A 23315-nucleotide genomic window follows, 5' to 3' on the forward strand; every position below is an offset into this window, starting at 1 on the left:
GGGTGTTTATACTATGAAAATCGGCTAATGAATATGTTTGTCAAGTAGGATGCATGCTAGTAAAAATTGTATCTTGATAGTTGTTCATGATTTTGGGTGAATAAGTGGTTAATATGTTATGAACTTGTTGAATATATGTGTTTGAATATGTGAAGAACACTTTGAATGATAGTTAAGAATATGAAAACCCTTGTGATTTTGATCCATCCTTGACTAGTAACCTGATTAGGAAAACTGTTAGTGGAATGCTATTGGTAGTTTCCTGATTTGGGCCTGATTATATTGTACTAATGGGACTGATACACCTGCATCAACACGTGAACTTGAAAACGACAGCTTACCGACTCGCAATCACCCGTTGCGACTCGCAACCACAGCGTGATGACTCGAGACCACGCGGTTGCGACTCGCAACCATATCAGGACAAGCCGAGACCACAGGTTACGAGTCCCGTTGCGACTCGAGACCTCAGCATGATGAACCGAAACCATGGTTGCGACACCGGTTGCGGCTCGCAACCATCCATGATCAACACACAGCATGACTCGAGACCATGCTTGCGAGTCCGGTTGCGACTCGAGACCACACTTTTGGGCCTTAGTTAATGGGCCAGACTGATGGGCTTCTGTGTTAACTGCTTTTACGTGTTTGGGCCTAAGTAGTTGGGCTGAACTTGTGAACCGTATGTGCTTCTGTTGACTGTTAACTGTTACTGCTAAACGTGCTTGCCAAACGTGTTGAACATTTGTACACTACTTGGTTCGAATCTGATTATACGTGATATCCGTGTTAGGACGTTATTGACTACTTGCGACTTGATTGACTTTCTGTGTTTGACTGCCGAGCAAACCAAGGTGAGTTCACACCCTTACAAAGCATGGGATTCCCTGGGTTGGGAACGGGGTTAAGGAACGTGGGTTCCTCGTCTACCTTGGGTAGGACGTCAGTGGTTCAGGAATGTAATTCCTCGTCCGGATGGACGGATAAACGTACTAGACTAAAACTCTATCACGAAGTCCCTCCTTTTTGTATCGACTAATCGCCGGGCCAATGGCGAGCGGGTCATTAGTTAGATAGCGCTATTTAGGTCTGACAAGCCTCACACCGTGCCGCAGAGGACGGGCGTGAACTAATGGATCTGGGGCACGTCAATGATGATAGACATTGATGATTTCAGGGCACATAAACATGACTACAGTCAGCAATCGATACGGTAACGAGTCTAGTATACACATGGGGTAGCCCCCACGGCTGGAGAGCCAGATGATGTACCTGGGGTAGCCCCCACGGCCGGAGTGCCGGAGTAACTGGGAACGAACTGGTCACGTTTTAAACTATGGGGTAACCCCCACGGCAGGATGCCAGATAAAGTAAACTGTTTTCGAAACAACTAAAACGAACGCCCACCCGTGAACTCACTCAACTAGTTGTTGACTCGTTACTACATGCTTTGCAGGACCATAGGTACTCAGTGGGAGCTTGCATGGAGGAAGATCGTTGTGGGACAGGGATTGCTACAAGACTATGTTAAACTTGAAACTTTTGGAACTTATGTTATAACTTTAAACTTATGCTTCCGCTTGCAACTTAAACTTATTTGTTTTGGAACACCAATCGTGAATGGTTAAACTTTTATAACTATTTATATGCTAGTTCAGTATGATTGGTGGCTGGATCCTGGTCAGTCACGCCTCCAAGCGGTAGTACTCCGCAGGTGGGATTTTGGGGGTGTGACAAGATTCGATTTCGTTGTGTTGAGTCTCGTGACGATGTCTAATGCAGACCATGTCGTCGTCTGGATCCCGACACCGTTTGAATCGCCAAGAGAAGAGAGACCGACGTCTCGCTGCGATCATCTCCAAAACCGTGGCGAAAGCTGTGGTGAGGTGTATGAAAACGCTAGCAAATCGTCAGAAGAATCCCGAGCTGAAATCCCTAAGGAATCGAGCAAGGCTGCTTTCAGCTTCAAGCAGTTCAAAGCGTGCGGACCAAAAGAGTTCACTGGCGAAGATGGTCCGACAGCCATGTTTCACTGGTTCGACTCAGTCGAAGTCATTCTGCGCCAGAGCGGATGTCCTAAACATCTCCGCACTCTCAATGCTACAGGCGTCTTCCAGTCCCGTGCTCTAGACTGGTGGACGGCCGAACGAAACAAGCGCGGAAATTATGCAGCTTACGGGCTAACATGGAAGGAGTTGAAGGCAATTATGATCGAAGAATTCTGCCCTCCTCATGAACGCCAAAAGCTGGAGGACGAGTTCTGGGGGATCAAGCAGAAGGATGGAGACAACGCTGCTCTCACTGCTTGCTTCAAGCAGCTTAGCATCATCTGTCCTGATCAAGTCAAGACCTCAGATCAAGCCATCAAGAAGTACATTCGAGCTCTGCCCGATTGTGTAGCCGACTTTGTTCACGCCGCCAAGCCAGCAACGATCGAAGAAACCTACCTACTCGCCGCTGAGATCATTGATAAGCGAGTAAAAGCTGGTTTCTGGGATAAGCCAACCAAGTCTCTGCATCAAGCCACTGCAGCACCCACCGACTCACCTGCTCAATCTTCCAAGTCATCAAGAAGGAAGAAGAAGAACAACAACAGCTCCGGCAACAAGAGCTGTGCTGCCGCGACAAACGCCACTCCGAATTGAATAAGCTAACCATCAAGAACCGATACCCCTTACCCCGAATTGACGATTTGTTTGATCAGCTACAAGGTGCAGCATGCTTCTCTAAGATCGATCTACGTTCAGGATATCATCAGCTACGGATTCAAGAGGAAGACATTCCCAAAACTGCTTTTCGAACCCGTTATGACCATTACGAATTTGTTGTTATGCCCTTTGGTCTAACCAACGCACCCGCGGTTTTTATGGACCTAATGAATCGCGTGTGTAAGCCTTATCTTGACCGTTTCGTCATCGTGTTCATCGACGATGTCTTGATCTATTCCAAATCGAAAGCCGAACACGCGCAACATCTACGTTTGGTTCTCGGGTTACTTCAGGGGAACCAACTCTATGCCAAGTTCTCCAAGTGCAAATTCTGGTTGGAGGAGGTTCAATTTCTGGGTCACATAGTGAATAGTCGGGGTATCCATGTCGATCCTGCGAAGATTGAAGCTGTCAAAAGCTGGATTACACCTAAGAACCCGTCAGAAGTTCGTTCTTTTCTCAGACTAGCGGGCTATTATCGGCGATTCATCGAAGGATTCTCTAAGATCGCTGTGCCGCTCACTGCTCTTACGCATAAGGACAAGCCTTTTGTGTGGGGAAACACACAAGAGACAGCCTTCCAAACTCTCAAACACATGCTGTGCAACGCACCGATCCTTACGCTGCCCGACGGAAGCGACAACTTCATTGTCTACTGTGATGCTTCTAACCTTGGTCTCGGCTGTGTCCTCATGCAGCGAGACAAGGTTATAGCCTATGCATCTCGTCAGCTCAAGATCCACGAGAAGAACTATACAACCCATGACCTCGAGCTAGGCGCGGTTGTCTTTGCATTGAAGATTTGGCGACACTACCTGTATGGCACTAAGTGTACAATCTACACTGATCACATGAGTTTACAACACATCTTTAATCAGAGAGAGCTTAATATACGTTAACGCCGATGGGTAGAACTTCTCAATGATTACGACTGTGAGATACGTTATCACCCAGGCAAGGCGAATGTAGTTGCTGACGCGCTCAGCAGAAAGAGTTACGTGCTCAGTACCCGAAACATCCAAGCCCAGCACAATCTCGAAACCCTTATTCGCGAAGCCCAACATGCTTGCTTTAACGAGCGTACATTGAAGAGAGAAAGAATCTATCACGATGGAGCTCAGTTAGTAAGCAAATCAGATGGGATATTCTATTACCTGGACCGAATTTGGATCCCTAAGCGGACCGATTTGCGAAAGATTATCATGAACGAAGCCCACAAGTCCCGATATTCTATTCATCCCGGTGCAGACAAGATGTACCAGGACCTGCGTTATAAGTACTGGTGGCCGGGTATGAAACGGGATATCGCCCTTTACGTTGGAAGCTGTTTAACTTGTGCAAGAGTCAAGGCTGAACATCAAAGACCTTCTGGCTTACTCGAGCAACCGCCGATACCTATATGGAAGTGGGAGACTATAGCTATGGATTTCATAACGAAACTCCCGCCCACGCCATCAGGTCACGACAGTATTTGGGTTATAGTTGATCGTCTAACGAAATCAGCCCACTTTTTGCCGATACGAGAAGACTATAAGGTGGAACGACTAGCCCAAATCTACACCGACGGGATCATTCGTAATCATGGTACGCCTCGTGACATCATTTCAGATCGTGACGCTCGGTTTACGTCGCGATTGTGGGAAACGTTTCAAGCGGCCCTTGGTACGTCGCTTAATCTAAGTACTGCATTCCATCCTCAAACCGACGGACAGACTGAAAGAACGATCCGTACTCTTGAAGACATGCTCCGAGCGTGTGTTATAGATTTTGGTGGTAGTTGGAACAAACACCTGCCATTGGTGGAATTCTCGTACAATAATAGCAATCATGCCAGCATTCAAATGGCACCTTTCGAGGCTTTGTATGGTAGAAGATGTCGATCGCCTATTGTGTGGCACGAGATCGGTCACTCGCAACTAACCGGTCCCGAGATTCTACAAGAAACGACTGACAAAATCCACCAGATTCGAGACAATTTGGTGAAAGCTCAGAACAGACAGAAACGTTACGCCGATAAAAGACGCAAGCCCCTGGAATTCGCCGTTGGTGACTACGTACTCCTAAAGGTATCCCCTTGGAAGGGTGTGGTCAGGTTCGGCAAGAAAGGGAAACTAGCGCCTCGATATGTTGGACCTTTTAGGATTCTGGAAAGAATCGGAAAAGTCGCCTACAGCCTCGAATTACCGGACGAACTCAGTAACGTCCACCCGACTTTCCATGTCTCTAACCTCCGAAAATGCCTTGCTGATCATGATCTAATTGTACCGCTCGACGATCTTCAGGTCAACGAAACATTACACTTCGTGGAAAAGCCTGTCGAAATCATGGATCGCCAAACCAAGCAACTCAGGCGCTCTTGCATCCCGATCGTGAAGGTCCGATGGGAAGGCAAACAAGGCGCGGAGTTCACTTGGGAACTCAAAAGCGACATGAAGGCCAAGTACCCGCAGTTGTTTAACTAAATAGATCTGAAGCATCAAATTGGTAAATCACGGCGTTGTGTAGCCTTCGAGCCTAATTTCGGGACGAAATTCCCTAAACAAGGGGAGGCTGTAACACCCCGTGTTTTCGAATGTCAAAGTCAAAGTCAAAGTCCAAGTCAACTTTGACTTTCTTGCCAGCCGATCGAACAGCCCACTCGATCGGAGCTCCTGGCCGATCGGCTGCCACTTTCCTCTTTTGGAAGCCTATAAATAGGGTTGTCCTTGTCTTCATTTCCACTTTTGGAAAGTCCTGACCGGCCAGCTCCTATTCTTCACCTTTTCTCAGATTTCTCTCAATCCCGGTAAGTTTTCACTCTAATTCTTGTACGTTCTTGACCATTACTTGATTCTACACCTTTCTATCTTTCAAAACTTGAATTCTAACCGTGAAATCACCAAGATCTAAGTGTTCTTGGGTGATGTCATCATGGTGTTCTTGAAGAACATCATGTTTTGGCCTCATTCAACTATGATTAGCTTAGATCTAACCGATTTCCACATAAACAAGCTAAGATCTATCAAAGATCTAAACATCCACAAGTTGTGAAGGATTGAAAGAAGGAATCCCAACTTTCTTTTAACTCTTTTACACTCCATGCTTTCAAACCAATAGAAACGGAGCTTGAACCGACTAACTAATCATTCAAACAGTTAAAAGGGTTCAAGATTCGGTTTCTATGAACAAGGTTCACCGATTTCGGGTTAAACTCTAAACCGACATTCCGAACCGTTCACCGGCCGGACTTGGGTGATTCCTGTCCGAGCCAAAGAAACAAGTAGGAACGAAGGTTATCATAGTTCAACACGTTGTCAAGATACCTTGAAAGAATGACAAATAATTAAACAGCCAAGTGTTAGATGAAAAGCCGACCAGGTCAGACTTGCTGGCCGAACAGCCCAGCCGATCGACCGGGCCAGCCGATCGGCTAGCACATGGTCCCACACTCCTAGAAATTTCAGGAAGCATAGTATTGAAGAAGAGATGTTCGATCGAACTGCGTTTGGTGAACATTACTCTTCGGATCATGAAATACTATACTTTAACACTTAATCGTTTTCACAACTCGTTCGTAGTGGGGAATGCCAGCCGATCGAACAGACTGTTCGATCGAGTGACATTCAGTTGAGGACTAATTCTGAAGTTCCTAGCCGATCGAGGGAGCTAGCCGATCGAGTGAGCTAGCCGATCGAGCGAACCGCTCGATCGATCGACTTGAAAGGTAGGAACACTTCAGTGTTCTCAAATGCTGCAACGAAAACTTCAAAAGTTCAAATCCTCAAACACAAACACACCAGAGGAAGAAACAATCCACTCGAATGGCCCAGCCGATCGAGCCTACCGGCCGATCGAACAGGACTGTCCAACCGGACATACCAGCCGACCGAACAGCCCGTTCGATCGAACCTACCATTCGATCGACCAGCCCATTCGATCCATTCACACTTTTTTACTTTTCTGCGTTACTTATCGTTATGCTATCGAACTATTCAGGCTAATCCTACTCTCAGTGCTCCCTTCAATCCACAATCAATCACTGTGAGTATACTCGATCCCCTTTTGCTTTTAGCACTTTTGGGTGTTACATACGTTACCTATCAAATCACAATCAAACACAAACTATTTGAACGCTAACCAAATTGCATGTGCTACTTGACTAAATGAATGCTGTTTATTATGTTTACACGTGGAGTGCTATCTACCTGCCTTAGCAACATAGTACTATAGTTTGGACTCAGCACCCGTTCACACGGGGGTTGTTAAGGACAATTACTTGCATGGATTATGGTGGTAATCATGTATTGCGAACTGTCTCGGACGGTCAACCCGCAGTCGTTGGTATCGATGGTCCCATGTCGATAATTAACATGCATCGTTTTCCTCTGTGTACGTGCCTGGTTATGCGTAAACTATTCGAACTCTATATGCTATTATCAAACTTGTGTGCTCACCTTTACATTTTATGTATTGACTTTATTTTAACGTATGTGACAGGTGCTTAAGTTGCTAGGATGCTTAGGCGCATGGTGATGAAATCGAGGCTAGGGAGTCTAGAAATAATAAACAATTGTCTGTAATAATAATTGAATCTGAGTTGTCGGAACGGAATTAATTGCCTGGTTGCTTTCTATGATAACTTGTTATTTATTTGGGACACGGTATGGGACGTGTCATTTAAATTGAATTTAAATTATAGTTGTTGTGGAAACTTCTGGACAAACTGTTTCGCTCAGTGCCGCGCCCCGATGATTCCGCCATCGGTTGGGGTGTGACATCCAATGCCCAACATCGAACACTTCAAATTCCGCAAAGACATGAAGTTTGGTTCGATAAGTTAATAACAAACTGAACTTTGTAAATGTACATCCACCGTCTTGATCAAAGTCTACAACTGAGTGTCTGAAATCATTTCATCTCGAATCTTCAAGATCCAATCTCGTATCTTCACAAATCCAACAATTACCCGATGACTTTCGTCTCTGATCTCCCCCTCAATGTAAGAACCGCTATTTCGAGAATCCGATCAGTCACCAACTTGGAAGAGGTACCAAGAAGACTAATCTTCTCTACTCTAACCGGAATACGATAAAGGCATGACCTTCAACTACTTGCCAAACGAACAATTTGCTTCATCACGTCAACACTTGATTGAACCTCGAACAAACTTGACAAAACTTAATCATACACTAGCTCTAACTTGCTTCATGTTATAAACACTTCGCCATCGGTATGATTAACACTAAGTTAATCTCAAAGATAGTAAAGATGAACTTGTTTCGATGTAGCACCACGAGCTTTTGGTTTACAAAGAAAATAGGAATTTCAAAATTTTTACTCCCCCTTTTTCTTTGTAAACACTACAAAAAGAAAAAAAAATCCAAGCAAGTCTTATTCTCTTCACCTCCTCACTTGATCCGGACAACATCAGTACCATAAAACTTTTCGATAATCCGAAACCGACTTCAAGTTTCCAAACTACGCATAATTCTGATTCTTAGTTAATTATCCGGTACCCCAGGTAACCCGGAATAACTAGAAAAACTCGGAACATGCACACCTCGAAACTTCCGAACAACACAAACTTCTAAATTTAGCTAAAAATCCGGTACCCCAGGTAACCCGGAATTCTTAGCAAATTTGGAACCCGTAAAACCCAGAAGCTCTTGAAACCTTGGATCAGATCATCAGAACAGTATGTAAAATACAAAGGAATTCGAAACAAGCAAAGAAATAAAGGAAACTCTGAAGAAACCCGGGGACTGCTATCCGGAAGACTAATCTCGGACTAAAGAAGCTTGAACAGATTGATTTTGAACAAACTCGGACTGGCAGTCAAGAACAAAACTCGGACCAGCAGACAAGTACATCAGTCAAGAAACAAAACTGTTCAATATGTCAACCAACTTGGACCTGTTGAAACTGATTACTAAAACTCGGACAATTGAAAGTTTTAAAACTCGGATTTTAAAACTTGGAAACAGTTTTCGAACAAAAACTCATAACTTGCTGAACGTTTGAACAAATCTCGGAACGAAGAAAAGAAAAACTCGGACCTTTTGACACACTAAACTCGGAAACAGACTAAAAACTCAAACTCGGAGTGTATCTTAAAGCTAAAACCCGGAATGTATAGTTGTTAAAACTCGGACTTTAAAACTCGGACAAACTTAGAAACAAGCTTCCAACAGAACAGTTGAAACTCGGATTGAATCTAAACAAACTAAAACCCGGAATTGTTTACTATCAACCAAAACTCGGACAAAATAGACTATTTACGGTCAACCAAACTCGGACTATCAAAGGACCTATGAAACTCGGACACAATACTGATGAACAAACAAACTCAGACCTATAAGAAATGGATTTAAAACTCAGACTTAGTTTGAAACTTAATAAGGAGACTCCACTAAAACTCGGAACTTACTTAAAACTCGGAACTAATCCATTGACCTCAACAGCCTCAATCAACAAAACTCGGATACAAGACTTTTAACTAAACTCGGAATGCTGTTGTTTTAAAACTTGGACTGAGAACTCGGAGCTATAAAAGGTCAAGATGAAAACTCGGACCACTATCTAAAACCTAAAACTCGGACCCCTCATACCTAAAAAGGAAAAGTCGGAATAGGTTGATGAGAGTTAAAACTCAGACATGTTTCAATAACCAATCTCCGGACTATCTCCCCAGTGTGACTTCACACTGGTTCACCAAAACCCCGGAAACACAGACACAGAATGGAAACTCGGACGAGTAAAACACTTACAAAAATCCGGACAGAGCCTTTTTCAGATCAAAACCCTAGATCTACCAAAAACCCAGCAGTTCTCTCCAACACAGCTCTCGAATTTCTTCATATCTGGACCAAAATCTTCACGTCTTCAAGATGTTTGGCGGAAACAAACATCAAATCAAGAGCAATGGTGATTCGGAAGGCTGTTAGACCATTCCGAATCGGTAACCATGCTCTGATACCACTGTGAAAGCACCGGATCGATGACGAACATCAAACATTGCACTTGACACAAAACAAGAAGAACCCAAAAAGAAGCTTGGTGCACCTCTCACAAAATCCCATCCATTCTCCATCAGTGTGTGCATTCTAGAGAGAGAGGGATACTATGTGATAGTGAGAGAAAGCTAGGTTTAGATCTTTGTGATCTAAACCAGCTTGTAGAAGATGATGTATACTCTTTTGGTATGTAATCTGTGATGACTGATTCGGTAATAAAGAGATTCATCTTCTACATATTTCTATCTTGTTCATATTTTGTTCTTCATGTCTTGAATCAAGTGCAATGTTTGATGTTCGTCATCGATCCGGTGCTTTCACACCTTGTTAGGCCTCCCAATCCAAGATCTCACTCAGCTAAAGCCACCAACAGGTGTGAGGAATCCACCTGATGATTAACCACTGTAGATGAAACACTAGAAAGCAAAGATTTGTGAGAGAAATCAAGAATACACTGAGTATTCTTGATGAAGAAGATGAATGACGTCACACACAGAGTAGCCGCCAGACAAAACACACACACAATGATTAGGGTTAGGTGCACAGAATTTCACACAGAATCGCCGCCTTGTCTATTCCACATAAAGGTATATATACAAGGCAAACCCCGGACTTTCAAGACAAACTAGAAAGCCCGGACAAAACAAACTACACAAAAACTCTGACTTTTGTCCTAAACAAAAACTCAGACAAAAGTCTAGCCTAAAACTTGGACAAAATGTCCAAGGTTAAAACTAGAACTAAGTTTCAATACATGAACAATAAAGACCCTACAAATTGGAATACATGAACTTATCACCTAAAGTGCATTAACAAACTCCCCCTTGATCAGTGCATGGTCTTCATTGGTCTTGAGATCTTCATCCTTTCTTCGAGTACTCGCTTCCTGCCCATACCTTGTTCTTCACACAGAATTAAACCACCTTGATGAACTGATCAGCTAGCACACGATCTTCTTCAAGGTATTTTAGAGGCAGGCATCAAAGCTTCTTCAGATGTGCTTCCCTAAGGTTGACAAGCCAAATTGGATCCAGAATTTTTGCAATCTCAACCGTCACTATCTTCTCGGTAATCACCGCTTCCCCAGTCTTGCCATTGAGATACCAATAAACTATGTTGTCATATTTATCGAGATCAAACTTACGCATATGAATTTTACGAAGGCATCTAGATGGAGGATAGACCATCTTCCATTCTTCTTTACCAGTAAACTTGTTTAAGTACTTAACTCCTCAACCAACTGCTGGCTTGAACATCTTCCATTTACTTTCTCGACTCTCAGCAACGAGATGAGGAATTAATCCTCTGATGCTAGCAACATTCGTATGGTTGTTGAGATCCAGCTGAGCAATGTGATGGAGATCACGAGCTGGAAGAGTCTGAAGGAACTTGGCCCTTGGCCTGAAATACTGTACCCCATCGGTCCTTTTGATCATTACCAGGCTGTGTTGCTCATCAAAATCCAAACTTCGAATCTGACCCGAATACTCACCTTTTGTGGATAAATACCTCTTCCTTTGAGTTTCATCTGGAAGATCTTTAAACCATTTGTGAGCTGCCAAGCTAACTTCCTCGGGAATTCGAATAGGATTAAAGATTTCTTCGGGCATTTCACAGCCAAACACAAAGCCTCTGATAACATCACTGTTGACCGGTAAGGACTCGTACTCAATCCTTTTCCCTTTCGCAGTCTCAATGAAATTGAACTTACCAGCTAGTTCGTCATCAGTTCGCCAATCTTCAACCATTTCCTCAACCACTTCACCAGCTCCTAAAACCAAATTAGCAGCAGGATCCAATTCAGAATCAGATAGGGCACCTGTATCAGTATCTACAGGGCCTTTATCTCCCCCTGCAGCTGCACCCGAGGACTCCCCCTCAACATGAGCCGAGGTTGCAGCTTTAGGAGCACGTGCGCTCCTTGACTGCTCCCCCTGCTTCGCTGCGTTGGGATCCTTGTCCTTGTAAAGATCGTCTCTGATTTTCTTTAGTTCATCCATCTTACATTTAGCCTGAACCTGAAAATCCGAAGTCTCCCCCTGAGCAGCAAGGAGTGACACGAGATCTGTCACAATCCCGAGAAGCCGATCCGTAGTACTAACCAAAGTCTGTTGTCGGGCAGAAGTCGAGGCATCTTATGTTATGAACTTACCCAACTGAACACTCTGATCTTTGGTTAGACGAAAAAGCTGTGCCATCTGCTGGTCTCGAACTGCATCCCTTTTCTTCAAGAAAGCAATTTCTTTCTGCTGCCTAGAGATCTGATTCTTATGTTGTACCATGACCTTGGCTGCATCCTGAAATTTGCCACGAACAAACTCCTGAAAATTCTGCTCTTGACCTGAACTTGATGGTCTCGAAGAAGAAACTGTAGAAGATCTAGGAGCAGGAGGTCTTGAACCAGACGGTTGTGCACTGGATGGCCTAGGACCTGAAGATGGTAGAACTGGAGGACGCAAAGATCCTTTCTTCGATGGCACTGGCGGACTCGGACCGAAAGCAACCTTCGGATGTGCTTGCCATGTCTCTGGCGCTTGCAAATCGGTGAGAGCACTAGGACGCGGTGGCAAAGAGGAACTTCCTGATAAGGCAAACACATTACCCGTACCCATTTGAGACGATAACGACCCAAATAGTGGCACTGCAGGAACCGGAGAAGACATCATCGGCGTTACTGGTTGAATAGAAGTAACCATACTGGTAGCTTCCACAAAGGAAGTGAATGGAAGTGAAGAAGACAGAGACGGGAGAGCTACAGATAACTCCAAATTTAGAAGACCTCTGGAGTCTGATGGAGCAGAGCTTGATGTAACCGTGACCGAAGCAACTATCGGACTCGAAGACTGAAGATCCGAAACTGTAACACGTCGTCTCTTATACGTCTTAGAGGAACTGGCACACAGACAATATCAGTATCAGGACGACGACGGTCCTCATCATCATCATCAGAAGAGGATGAGCTAAAAACGATTGAATCTAAATCGTTCGCTCTGTCATTCCAACTAGCTAAGCGTATACTCCAGTCGGAAGAGGGACCGAAAGAAGCAACATTCGCTCGAAATAACTCAAGCTTTTCTCTTTCAGAGGGTGTAATACGATTTTGAAGATCTTTCATAACTAGCAAGAGGTATTCCTTTTCAGTGAGCATGTCATCCACAAAAACTTCTTCCATAGGACGCTTCCCTTTGTCAACTGTACGGGAGGACGGACCAGCATCTAGAGCTGCATCAAGCTCTAAAATCACCTCATCAGTTTCTACAGCAACTCCTGTTGCCGAAGACGTAGAAACTGGAGCTTGAACAGTCACAGTTTCTTGAATAGAAGCAACAACAACTGGTTCAGCAATCACTGGTTCTTGAATGGGTGCAGGTTCCGGAGGATTAACCGGTGGTTGTTGAAGATCAACCTGAGGTTGAACAACCACGGGCTCGTGAACATCATCAACAACTGCTTGCATACCTCCAACAAAGATTTGATCAACACCACTTCTAATGTTTAACAAATTCGGATCATTTTCTGGATTGTAGTTTCCTTGAAGAATAGCACCACGCAAGGGAGTCGTAACAAGACGAGCATTAGTCCTTTTGGACTCGTTAACCCTGGCACAATCAGTGAAAATACGAATAGGCATGGGTGCTTGAGCGTAGGCAGGTAGAGATGCGTCGAATGAAAGATTCGGCAACAAGTGTCTAATAATAAGTGAAAGAAAGCGAGGATACAGAATCATCAATCGCTTATCATTTTCCTTCAGACCAATCTGATGTTTGTAAGCTTGGAGAATCGTCAGTGAGAAATTGTACGGCTGGTTGTAAGTCAACCCAATCATTGCAGAAAGAAGATCATGACCCATCGTATCAGTTCCCGATTTTCGTGCAGACAGACACTGCATTAACACATGAAAGAAGTATCTCCACTGCCCAATAATCAATCCCATGTAGATGTCCTTCCTGGTAAAAGAACCAATGTAGCCGAATGATCTAACCCCACGTTCACGGATTTGCCGCACATAGCACGTGTTTCCATGATCTAAGTCACCAAAACGCAAAGCCGCACGAATAACTGCCTCCGTGATAACAATAGGGCTTCCAGAAATAGTAGCTTCGATAGAATCATCAACAATCTGAGCCGTACGCCAAAAATCCTCAATATACGCTTGCACTTGGTGAATATTTTCTGAAATCGCGAAACCAATTCTTGAATTTCGAAGAAAACATATGATATCAGAATATTCGGCTCCACCACGAACGTTTTCGTTTAGCAACGCAATTTGATTGTGATTACGATGAAACTCGCGAACAGGACGAGGTTGTTCTGCCATCTCTATTGGAAAACAAACCAAAAACAAAACACATGCATCAGATATAATTGCAGAACAGTCAGCATACGGTTTACACACAGTAAACTTCAATATTCAATTTTTGGCAAAATTACTGTCACACAGACTGCTGTAATTTTGAACTTCAAAAGTATGAACACACAGTTAACATATATTAAAATAAACCTTGAACAGTCAAACCTGGAAACAGTTTAGTGAAAACACATTTAAAGATCTGACCTCAAACTTAGATTGTGATAAAATCCTAGACAGTTGAAAACTCGGACAGTGCTGAACATCAGAACTGTTAAAACCTCGGAACAGGTTCAACTAGTTTAAAAAAAACCCCAAATGAGACACAACTGGTTAAAAGTCGGACCCTGAATCATTTTGTTGATTAAAACTCGGAACAGATACTAAAAGTCGGACCCTGAATCATTTTGTTGATTAAAACAAACCTCGGAACAAATAACAACTCGGACTTACACCAGTTGCTGAACGTTTGAACAAATAACAACTCGGACTTACAGATACTAAAAGTCGGACCCTGAATCATTTTGTTGATTAAAAGAAACCTCGGAACAAATAACAACTCGGACTTACAGTCTCCCCCTTAACTGTTGCATCAATTCTGTGTGGCATCGATAATTTTAGTCACCGAATACTGCACTTACACCACTCAATGAAATACACATGTGGTACAAGTTTGATCCGTTTCATACTTAATTTTTTTTTATCAAATCCATTACTTTAAGCACCTATATCATATTCATTTTCAACGAAAAGTTATTATTACATTTATTTCTTAATTCTTTTTTAATTATTAGAACTAATAATAATAATAATAATAATAATAATAATAATTTAGATTTAATCTATTATTACTGTTATTACATTTATGCTAGTATTTTATCTTTTGGATAGTGTTTTGTTGGTAATAGATCACATTGTAGATGTATATATGTACAAAACTTCCACCGGCCAACTGATCAACTAGTAATGTAACATTAGGTGTGGATTAACATGCTCTTATATTATAGAAACTTAAAGAAAAAAAAAACAATACATACGATATATATATCATTAACAAAAAAAAAAGCTAATTAATTTGTCATACAAGCTTTAGCAGCAATATGTTAATAACAGGACCAAGGCCAAAACAGTAGAAACCAATTGGGCAAGACTAGTGGAGTTATGCTCGCCATGGCTCCGACCATGGTGCACTCTACGCGTCCGGTGACCGCTTGCATACACTGGGATCACAAGTCCTGTGTCTTCACCGGTTCCTCTATAACCACGACTACCATGACCACCAAGTTCACCACCACCTCCACCAATGCCACCATGACCACCACCTCCACCAATGCCACCATGACCACCACCTCCACCACCATGCCCTCCACCGCCACCATGACCGCCGCCCCCTCCTCCACGTCTAACAACAGGATTCACTCCACTTCTGTCTACATACATTACAGTTAAATTAATAGGTAGAGAACAAATATATAAATAGATAAACTTGACAAAAGAGAAGGAAATAATAATTAGCGTACCAACATGGATAATTTTAACAGGATTTGAAGATGCATGAAGATGAAAACCTAACAAAAACAATATTACTAAGGTCACCAGCATGGTCATGTTTATTATTTCATACTCATGTTCCTGTTTGATGTTTTTGTTTAATGTTAAATAATCAATATATATGGAATATGTAGCTTCCGACATGAGCAAAGTTTTATTCTTTCTCTTTCAACTTTTATTTGTTTTATACTTTACTGACGCAATGTGTGATCTTCTGTGAAAGTGCAGGAAGTTAACTAAATTTCGAATGCACAAGATTTGGCACAATAGATTCTTTATTGTAGCCTAAGATCGCATACATCATGTGTATAAAAAATTTATTGGTGATGTAAAAAAAATACATCGCCGTAAACAAAATTTAAATCAATCGTAACTACCAAGTCCATAAATTTTCTTTTTACAAATGTGTTTATAGCATTTTCATCTACGTTTATACAAAAAATGGTAGCTCAACTCGCGCGGGAAGTGGTAGTTCCATGGTTCTCACAACTCGTGGTGGTTTTTAATTAAACCGAATCCTATATAATACATACACACACACCCTTACAATAACATTAAATACAAATATTAAATGAATCAAAATGAAATATTTTTTATTGGTTGAATTTTTTTTTCCTCTTAAAAAGATTTTTTCTCATTTGAACCATCTACTATATATATATATATATAGAGAGAGAGAGAGAGAGAGATAGGTTCATGAGTGAACAACATCCTTGTTTGTGAACAGAGTAAACTAATCTCAACCATCCATTTGTTTTTTTGATTAAAAGGATAGGATTGTAATTTTACCTTTAATTTTCATTAATTCCTTATTCCTTTCCATACCAAATATCAGTTATTAGAAAAGATCAAATCAAAACAAAAAGGCAATCTCGTTCTCTCTCTACACCATCATCTTCATCACCGCCGTCGAGCATCAGTATCCCAGCCACCATAATTCGGCGATTACATCTTCAAAACATCGTCGTCGAGCCCCTGTTTCTCAGCCACCTACATCATCAAAACATCGCCATCTCGTTCTCTCTCTACACCATCATCTTTCACCGCCGACGAGCCCTTGTTTCCAGCCACCATAATTCCGAGATTGTGTTCTGGAGAAAACAATCAAAAGTGTGAGAACCGTGAGAACGATTGTCAGCCACAAAATCTTTGTGATTTATGGCTGAGATTGATGCCGTAACATTTTTGTAAATAATAGGACCCTTAAAACTACAGGGAGGGGTTATATTAGAAGATCCTAACAAGGGGTGCACATGCTAATTAATCACATGTCATTTCCCCCATAATATTTAAACGTCCATAACTTTTTTTATACGTGATTATTTTAAAAAAATATATTATACCATAAAATTCAGCGTTTTCTTATTTCTCAACGAGTATACTATTGATCTACTTTTTGAAAAAAAATGAACTGGGTTTTCTATGGCGTTTTCAACTTTGTCATTTTATGGCGTTTTCAACTGGGTTTTCATGGTGTTTTTCTGAATTGGGGGTTTTATAGCGTTTTCAACTGGGTATTTTATGGCGTTTTCTGAACTGCGTGTTTTTATGGCGTTTTTATTTGGACATTTTCTATGGCGTTTTCCGAAAACTCCATAAAAATACCCATTTTCACGAACACCCACTTCATGCCATTTTTTTATTTTAAAAGTATAGCAATGGTATACCCATTGGAAAGATAATAAAACACTCGATTTTATGGAATAATTTTTTTATAAAAATAATCACGTATAAAAAGTTACGAGAGTATAAAAAAGACGGTGGAATATGAATGTGACTTGCATGTGCATGTGCATGGTCTTTGGCATGTGAGTGGTATGTGCATGAGCTTTTTTAACAGTATTACCCTTAGGTGATAGGATCATATACAAACTTTATTTTGTGTAAAAACAATAAGAACCATTCATAATATGACACATGTCATCCCTCTAATTTATGTATTAAGCGCATTTTTGTATTTTTGCTTAGAGTTGGTTTCTAAGAATTCCTAAAATCATAGAAGTAGTTTTAAATTCATGTGCTAATTGTACGAATTTATGTGCTGATTATACAAATTCATGTGTTGCTCGTATGTGTGTTGGTTATACGAACTCATGTGTTGCTTATATAAATTATGTGTTAGTTATGATTGTGTATGTATGTGCTGAATATAATTATATAAGTATGTGCTGATTATATAAATTCATGTGTTGCTTGTATATATGCCGGTTATATTATCAACACATTTATAAAACACTATTTTGTAACTTTTTAAAATTAATGTCATTTATATATATATATATATATATATATATATATATATATATATATATATATATATATATATATAGGGGGCCGCTGTTATGAGAACCACCTCGAGTTGTAAGAACCGCGAGAACTACTTGATCCGGGGCGAGGTGAACCAATTTTTTTTTTCAAAAACGTAGATGCATGTATTATAAACACATTCGTAAAAAAAATTTTAAAAAAAATGCCGTGCGTGTAGTTTTTTACACCACAAGTTTGTGGTTTATGAGTCCCGTAAATTTACGGGACTCGTAAACCACAAACTTGTGGTGTAAAAAACTACACGCACGGCATTTTTAAAATTTTTTTTACGAATGTGTTTATAATACATGCATCTACGTTTTTGAAAAAAAATTTGGTCCACCTCGCCCCGTACGGTGTGGTTCTCGCGGTTCTTACAACTCGAGGTGGTTCTCATTCTAGCGGTCCCCTATATATATATATACACACATATATATAGGGTGGGAGTTGGCTACAAAGTCTTTTTTTCCTACAAAATGTAAAAAGTTATAAAACACCATAATGTCAACCATAAAACACACTCAAAACCCACAAATAACATAGTGGAGGTTATTAAAACACAATTTTTGTGGTTTTTGTTTTGTGTTTTGGATGATAAGGCTTTGTTATCGAATGATTAATATTAGTGTGTTTTATGTTGATTATTATGTTGTGTTTTATATTCATAGTTCTACGATGGTGTGTTTGAAGTTTTTATAGACTATTAGGGTTCTAATATAGTGTTTTAGTACTATTCACTTTGTTATTTGTGTGTGTGTTTTATGGTTGAAATTGTGGTGTTTTATGACTTTGTACACTTTTTAGGAAAAATCGACTTTGTATATATATATATATATATATATATATATATATATATATATATATATATATATATAGGGTGAGGTTCTAGATTGAACACTAGTGTATTTGCGAACTGAGTGAACAAATCCTGGCCATTAATTTATACACGTGTATGGATAAGATTTCATCACCAACTCGTAAAATACACTAGTGTATTTCATCATCAAATCCTGGCCATTGATTTACACACATGTTTGGTCAGGATTAGTTCGCTCAGTTCGCAAACACAGTAGTGTTCACTCTTGAACCTAATCCTATATATATATATATATATATATATATAGAGAGAGAGAGAGAGAGAAAGTGTAACGTACAATTAGGGCTTATCGTACGCTCGTACGATATTGTGAAATCGCATGTTATAGAAAACCATGTTGGAAATCGCATGTTGGTATTTTGATGAAATCGCATGTTAGTATATAAAGCAATTTTGCATGTTGGTTTTTCAGCACAAATCGCATGTTCAAGAGTGAATTCGCACCAGATCGTACGGCTGAGATGATCGCGTACATATTGTACGATAAGAGCCATTGTACGTTAACCTAACCCTATATATATAGCAATATTATACGCATTTTAAAGATAAAGAATGTCTGGGTTTTATGGTATAATCTTTTCAATAAAGTAACAAAGTATATAAAAGTTATTTTAGTTTTGCAATCGGGGTGGAAAAATTCATAAAATCATGAAAGTAGTTAATAGAAAATGAGAAAATGACTAAAACACCATTGAATCTCATTAATTAATATATTTATTATTAATAGGTCGATCTTGGCCTTTAATTTAATTAATCAACGCTCAAGATCTGTTCTCACTGTTTTTAGATTAAATAAAGTTTGTATGGGATGTTAACTCTTACCCTTAGTGTAAGTAAGCACCAATACTACATGCCAACACCAAAATCGTTCTCACCATTTTCACACTTTTAAGTGTTTCTCTAAATATGTGTGTATGTATATTTGGAGTAGATCATGAAAAAACTTTTTATTCGTGAGAAAACTCTATTAAGCGATTGATATTTGTGTTGAAATTTTTATGGAGTTTAGTTTTTAGGGTTTAGAGTTTAGTTTTTTATCATTTAAGGATTAACTTTTTGGGGTTAGCTTTTGTTTTTAGTTTAAGATTTTAGATGCTAGCCTTTTTTTATTTTTTTTTGGGTTTAGGGTTTAGGAATTAAGATTTACAGTTTAGGGTTTAGTAATGGTTATACAAAACACGAAGAGGAGCTAACGAGTCTATCTTGAAGCTAGGGATGTAAATATTTACTTGAACCCATAGTGATGCTTAATGTTTTTAAGAGACGAACATAACATGTTGTTTAACATTTTCTATTCATAAATCTTTTTTCTTAAGTTTGATACGTCTCTCTCTTTTGATACTAGCGTATATAAGAATCCCAATGTTTCAATTAGGTACGAGGTAAGCTTGGTGAGGAGTCATATAATTTATTATTAGATACTAAAGCTTTATGTGAATCTAAAAAAAGTAACAAAAATGAGAGCATTTATCATTAGCCAACGCTGTAAATTCTCTACCTCATATTTTTTTTTTCAACTCTCTTATATTTTTGGGTATATACGTTTTCGACCTCCGTCGAAAACGTCAAGCTTCGCCACTGAGGAGCATTGGGAGTTTTAGTGGGATTGAAATGATGTGTCGTACTCCAACTCCATGGTCAGGATGCAAAATTTGGGTTGAATGGACGACAAAGTCTAAACTTGTGCATGCTTTCGACTTGTGAACATGAATGTTGGACCAAAATCTTTAGGCTTGGGCAGATGACCAATCTTAAGTTGGTGAAACTAAGGCATTTGTGGCATGACATAACACGATATGGAATTGGGAGAGAAAAAGGTGTTGAGCACTAATAAACATCCTAATTGTTTTTAACGAGTTGACTCTTACTCGCGCGTTGTGGCGGGGCTGTTAAATCAAACAAATAATAAATGTTAAAGCGTTGTACGCATGCGCAATGCGGAGTATTATGTAAAATTTTATCATGGTAAAGAAAAACTAAATCGGAACGATAACACTACTTCGTTGTGGTATGCAAAATCGATATAGCAAAGAAACACCAAATACCCAAAATGCTTTACATCGATCGTGCCTGTATATAATAGAAATATTGTTTTTGACATTAAAATGAACTTATTCTTATAGATTGCTTTTTTGTATCTCTACTTTATATGAATAAAATAGAAGAAAAAAATAAATTAAAGTTTTGAAGATGAACATTTAGTGTACTAATATCATTAAGGAAAATAGTTCTAAAGAACCTTTTATGGAAACCAATATTTTTACATATGAAAGTGCGTTATTAATTTTTATTAAACTTATTTTAGATTGGTCGATTTCAATAAATTGTTAAAATATTTTATTTGGAGCAACGCCACGGTTTGGGCATTTTAAGGTAAATACTTAGGTTGTTAAATTAGGGGCTATTTGGCAACATTTGAATTGTTAGACCATGCGTAGTGGGCAATATTCACCCTTGGACGTTTTGCACCATGTGGCAGCCCAATCAGTAATGGGGCATTATTGGGCGTTTTCTAAAATGAGTGTAGTGGGGATGGGACATTATTGGGCAATATGTTTTGTAGTAAAATAAAATTAAAAAAAAAAACACCTAAAAATCTTATTGGCCAAGCAAATGGAATCTCTAATGTGATTGGCCAACCTTTTCCCCATTCGGCGTTTTCCAAACCACGCCAAGGAGCATTTTTTTGCAAGATAACGCCCAATAACGCCCATGCGTAGTGGTGAAGGGGCGTTATTGGGCGTGATTGGACAATTTTTTTTTAAAAAAACGCCCCACTACGCATGGTCTAAGTGCTGAACCGATAAGAGGTCTGAACCATTAAATGCTGAACTAGTAAGAGGTCTAAACCATTAAGAGCTAATGCTTAACTGTTCAAAGGCAAAAGTCTAACCAATTCAGATTGGAAGTCTTAACCATTCAGACTCTGTATAATGCTTATGAACCATTTAGACATCTGCTCGTAAAAAAACAGTCTGAACCATTAAGTGCTCAACCAGGTTTGAACCATTAAAAGTCTTGTTAAGAGGTAACAAACAACCCTTAATTTAGAAATAAAAAATCACATTCCAAACTTTATACCCATTAAAATATTTTTTTTTTATTTTATTTAATTGAAATGAGCACACCTTTTACCACTCTATGTCCTCATTGAGACCGTTAAAATTATTTGTTGTTGATTTTTCTTTGTAGTTTTTATTTCTGCTTTATCTGTAAACAATATTTAATGGTAAATAACATAAATTGAATTCACTACTAACTTTTCAATATAAAAAAATGTGGATTATATAAATTGAATTCACTACTAACCTCTCAATATAGAAAAAAATATGGACTATAATTTTCAATCGTAAAAGAGACTCATTGATTTTTTTTCAAGGGATACCACTTTAATTCATTGTGGCTTTAGGCAATGGAAATTCTGGATCTTAAATATGTACATTTATAATATTTGAAGATAAAACAATGGGACATCAAATACCACCCACCACCGCGACAATCACACCAATCATATTTTTTTTGGTTTTCAGATTTTGGTTTATCTCTCTCAGATTTTGTCTCTCTAGATAGGTTCGATGATATGTGTATACGATCTCAAATATATATTTTCAATCTCTAAAACAAATTCCTCTTCAATGTCAAAAAGTATACATCTATATTCTCAGGTTTTTTTATGCACACATAAACTAAACACATACCTCAAAAAGGGAACCAAAGGCGTCGGAGATGAAGCGAGCACCACACCACCGCCATGGTACCACCACCGAACCACCGCCACAACAACACCTCCACCGAAATAATTGTTTGTGGCTCCCATTCGTAACCGTCTAAACTTCTTTGCGGCAACAAAAAAATAATTGTAAATGTTCAGACCGGTAAGTGTTATATAGGGTTTGAAACAGTGGCAGAAGAGAGGAGGTGCGGCGGTTTGTTTATCAACGGAAACGACGGTTTATGAATGGCTTTTTTGGATGACGGGTTAATTTGAATGGTATTGTCGGTTATGTAACGGTGTGTCCACCATCATCAGAGTTTGACTTTATTTTCTGGTTGTTTAAACGTGTTAGTAATCTTATAGTTGGGTTGTGTGGAAAGTCCGATTGTTGTTAAGGATGATTGGAAGTGATACCGGGACGTATGGTGGTGGTGGGTATGTTGTATGGCGGTTACAGTTTTCGTTAAACGCAACTTTTAGTTGCTTTTTGCGGGGACATTACTTGAACAGTGTGATTTGCGGGTGTTTGTGTGGTCACGACGGTTACATAAGCCAGTCGTGACCCAAGTTAGTTTTTGTATAATTATATAATGTTACTACATCGTTCAACTTACAAACAATTTCCAGCCTAAGATTACATCATAATATAAAAAAGGCAAATTGGATTTAAATAATCCCAACTCGCTGTTATTGGCCAATAATAATCCAAACTCATTTAATCATCAATAATAATCCGAACTATTCACTTTTGTTTGTAAAATACTCCCAGTTAAAAAAACACTAACTAGGTTAAAAAATTGCTGACGTGGCAGGTGAT

General features: G+C 39.8%; 1 protein-coding gene across 1 annotated transcript; it reads right to left on the bottom strand.

Moving 5' to 3' along the window:
• Positions 1 to 15034: 15034 nt before the first annotated feature.
• On the bottom strand, positions 15035 to 15676 carry LOC110902799 (holotricin-3). The gene is made up of 2 exons (XM_022149193.2): positions 15569 to 15676; positions 15035 to 15478 (listed from the first exon to the last, which is right to left on the bottom strand). The coding sequence occupies exons 1-2, from the start codon at positions 15654 to 15656 to the stop codon at positions 15138 to 15140; spliced, it is 429 nt and encodes a 142-aa protein (XP_022004885.1). The 5' UTR covers positions 15657 to 15676; the 3' UTR covers positions 15035 to 15137.
• Positions 15677 to 23315: the final 7639 nt, after the last annotated feature.

The sequence above is a fragment of the Helianthus annuus genome, chromosome 13 (assembly GCF_002127325.2).
Source record: "Helianthus annuus cultivar XRQ/B chromosome 13, HanXRQr2.0-SUNRISE, whole genome shotgun sequence".
NCBI classification, from domain to species: Eukaryota; Viridiplantae; Streptophyta; class Magnoliopsida; order Asterales; family Asteraceae; genus Helianthus; species Helianthus annuus.

Bases quoted from the DNA above. Each gene is read 5' to 3' on its own strand.
- LOC110902799 (XM_022149193.2), bottom strand. From the start codon at position 15,656: ATGACCATGCTGGTGACCTTAGTAATATTGTTTTTGTTAGGTTTTCAT. The intron at 15,479-15,568 runs GTACGCTAATTA...TAATGTATGTAG, and splicing joins TGTTAAAATTATCCATGTTG to ACAGAAGTGGAGTGAATCCT.